This window comes from Sturnira hondurensis, unplaced genomic scaffold (assembly GCF_014824575.4).
Source record: "Sturnira hondurensis isolate 20B ecotype Veracruz unplaced genomic scaffold, ASM1482457v3 Scaffold0001911, whole genome shotgun sequence".
Classification (NCBI taxonomy): Eukaryota; Metazoa; Chordata; class Mammalia; order Chiroptera; family Phyllostomidae; genus Sturnira; species Sturnira hondurensis.
In genome coordinates this window covers 693940-697441 of record NW_028074542.1, presented here as the reverse complement: position 1 = coordinate 697441, position 3502 = coordinate 693940, and the positions used below count along the sequence as shown (strand labels likewise).

At 52.7% G+C, this 3502-nt stretch overlaps 1 protein-coding gene across 1 annotated transcript; it reads left to right on the top strand.

The window, feature by feature from the left end:
* The first annotated feature begins 2193 nt into the window (after positions 1-2193).
* CCDC182 (coiled-coil domain containing 182) lies at positions 2194-2664 on the top strand. The gene has a single exon (XM_037037706.1). It carries the CDS (start codon positions 2200-2202, stop codon positions 2662-2664), a length of 465 nt encoding a protein of 154 aa, XP_036893601.1. The 5' UTR covers positions 2194-2199.
* The last annotated feature ends 838 nt before the right edge of the window (positions 2665-3502 follow it).

Here is a 3502-nt window from a genome sequence, read left to right as displayed (position 1 = left end):
CGTTTGGAGCCCTGGGAGAGCTTGGAAGGAGGCCTGGGTGGATCTCATCAGGACGTCAGCGACCTCAGAGGAGTTGTCTCCCATGTCTTCCTCGTACAGCGGAGGGAACAGTCTCAGAGGAGGGGGCTGCCGGGAGCTGGTCCCCCAGTGATCGCAGACACCAGGTCTCCTGACTCCTGGAACAGAGCCTTTCTACCCATCAGTCTGTTTTGAATTTGGAGTTGCTATCCCATATTTTTTCTTTTTTTTAAGAGAGAGCGGGCATGGAAGGGAGTGAGAAAGATAAGGAGAGAAACATCGATGTGTGAGAGAAGCTTCGATCCATGGTCTCTCGCACGTGCCCCGATGGGGGACCAAATCCACAACCCAGGCATGTGCCCTGCCCAGGAATCAAACCAGCAACCCTTTGGCTCACCAACTGAGCCACACCGGCCAGCACCATCCCATCTTGAGATTCAAAATTACACCTTAGTTTAGTCATGAAATTCCTTACAGAGTGCCCTCTCTGATGCCCACTGCCAGGCACTCTGGGAGGGTCAGTCTGCACCTTGGAGAAGATAGCTGCCCTGACCACAGGCCCCGTGGCTGCAGTGTCATCGGCTGGTGTAGGTTCACGAGGGCTGGGTGTCTGTCTCTCTTCCCGGAAACATCCTGCTGGTAGCTTGAGATCAGCCAGGGTGGGAGTGTTTACACTCTGGAAATCGGCAGCAGCTGTAAATCAGAGCTTCCACTTTTTCCTCCCGGTGAGCTGTACCACTGAATTCGTGTCCCGACTGTGTAGATAAGGAGACTGAGGCTCAGGGAGGTGAGGCAGCTTGCCACAGAGACACGGTGCGTAGGCGGTGGGGCTGAGACCCTGACCCGGGTGGTTTGATGCTGCGGTGCTCAGAGAGGGTGGTGTCAACAGGACTCAGAGCCACTTGGACGTGGTCTAGGTTGGTCCCAGGTTCCTCACGTGGATGCTGATGTGGGAGCTGCCCCAGGCTGGTGTCAATAACCTGATGGCAACTTTGGAACAGAAACTAGTGTGAACAAAACGGTAACCAGTCCGACTGCGGATGGCACAGTGTTGCATCTGAGGCACCACGTGGAAGAGATGTTTAGATTTGGAGGTCAGAAAAGAAATCGGGACCAGAGATTGAGATTTGTTTTTCATTTGTTAATTTTTGATTTTAGAGAGACAGGAAGGAAGAACGAAAGGAAGAGAAACATCGATGTGAGAGAGAAACATTTGACGGGTTTCTATCCTGACCTGGGATAGAAACCACAGCCCAGGCTTGTGCCCTGACTGGGAATCGAACTGATGACCTTTTGGTTTGTGGGAGGACACCCAACCAAATGAGCTACACCAGCCAGGGCTAGAGGTTTGTTCTTGACTAAACCAAACATAGGTTAGCTAGAAACATTTTCCCAGGTAAGAATTGGGGAGGTTTACCCCTCTAGATGATCAGGCATCTCTGTCAATGATCAGGCAGGGAGTGGGGGACCGGTCACTCTTGTTCACACCTGGCCCCTGGTCCTGGTGCATAGTGAGCACTCGGTGAGCGCTTGTAGAACGAATGCCTGAGCGACCCGATTTCACCCTGCACGCCCTGAGTCAGCACTGCTGTGGACCGAACACCAGAACCTCAGTACATTTCTCCCAGCTTCTAAGTTTATCTAGAATCCTGGCATCATTACAGGAGTGCGGATTAGAATAAGAATTTACTTTTTTTATAGCATTTTAGAGCTACACGTGGTATTAGGTATTATCTCTTATAATATCTTTGTTTCACTGATTAGGTACTGAAGACCAAAGACCCTTCCGAAACCCTCCAGACCCCTTGTCAGTGTGGGAGACCACCCAGTGAGCTTTGCTCTGGCTGGTGTACTTCCCTGTCTCTCAGGTGAAGCTCTGAGCGATGGAGCTCTGGTTCTGGAAGGGTGATGAGCTGATCAGAATCCGCATCTCAGGAGGGACCACTTCTTGGGTAGATGAGCATAAAAAGCTCTGCATAACTAACCAAGGGGACTATCATATGCAAATGAATAGATTGTAGCTTTTCCTCCCGATTGGCTGAAGGGGCCCTCGATGTCATAGTAGGTGAGTTTCTCCACTCCAAATGATTGTGTCTCCAGTCTCTAGCTCCCGCCCAAAAAACCTCACTCACCTCGCTGGTTTCCTAGTCCCTTCTCTTTGTCCAAACGGGAAGAAAGCCTATGGACCCGCTCTATCAGGCGGGGTCCATTCTCATGAAGGTGAACACCTTGCAAGGAAAGAAGATGGTGGAGAGCGGCCTCCAGTCTGGAGACTTTTCCCTCCCCCGGCCGTGGCCCTCCTACCCGCTGCCGCCAGCTGACTTGGAGGTCCTGCAGCAGAAGGTGGCCGCAGTGCAGCGGGAGCTGGAGGACTTCAAGAAGGAGGCCTTGAAGGCCATCCATTACCTGGAAGACGCCTTCTGTGAGATGAATGGGGCCTTGGCGCAGCAGGAGGAGCAGGCGGCCCGCGTGAAGCAGCGGCTGAGGGAGGAGGAGGACCGGGGCATCGTGCGAAACAAGGTCCTCACCTTCCTGCTGCCCCGGGAGAAGCAGCTCCGGGAGCACTGCAAGCGGCTGGAGTACCTGCTGCTGGGCCGGGGCTGCGAGGCGGCGCTGGGCCTCCCCAGGAAGATCCAGGCAAACTGAGGCCTCCCCGTGCTTCTAGCCGAGCCGCCAAGGAGAAGGTTTTTTTACACGGAAGGACAAACCCGGAGTCTCTATCCATTTGCTCCCCTTTCCCCCATTTCTGTTGCTTTCCTTCTACCTAAATAACACCTTGCTAAGAGGCAAAAAGCCCCCCCGTACGTTCTTTCGGTGAAGCTCCATTTCCCCAGCGTCATCCAAGAAGGAGGCGCCCCGATGTCTTTAGAGACACCTGTGACTTTCACCCTTGAACTGCTTTCCCGTTTGTAATGGTAATATTGCTGAAATGTATAACATATATATATATATATATATATATGTATGTATTTTTAATCTTCTTAAACTGATTGTGTGGAACAGACTTACCTTTCTTTCAATGACTCGAGGCTCTCAAGATTTGTTGCTTAATGCATGGGCTACTGAGAGGAGTCTCTCCTTCGTCCAGCACTACATGGCCCCAGGTTGCTTTACTCTGGGGGTTCTCATCCTCGCCTGGTTGGCTTTTCTGTCTGCCTTCACGGTTAGGGTGCCGCACCTCTCTCTCCTCTCTGATTAGTCTGCAGACTGGCCAATCAGAGTGGTCGAGCTTGTAGGGCTCCAAAGCCTGGAGTCCCATGAGCTCATTGGGCTGATGAAACCTGGGCTGCTTCCGTAGACCAGATAGTGCGACCTGTCCCCTGGAGGACAGCTCGGGAGATCAGCTTCTAAAGCCCCCCATCAGAAAGTCACTCCCGTTTCCCGGGACAGGAGTGAGTGAGACGAAGGAGAACCCCTGAGGCTGCTTGAGCGGAAGTCCCTCCGTACTGAAAGAGGAATGGAAAGGAAGGGTCCACCCCCAACA

What these genes read in the sequence shown, in the direction of transcription:
- CCDC182 (XM_037037706.1), top strand. Translation starts at nt 2,200, where the DNA reads ATGGACCCGCTCTATCAGGCGGGGTCCATTCTCATGAAGGTGAACACC.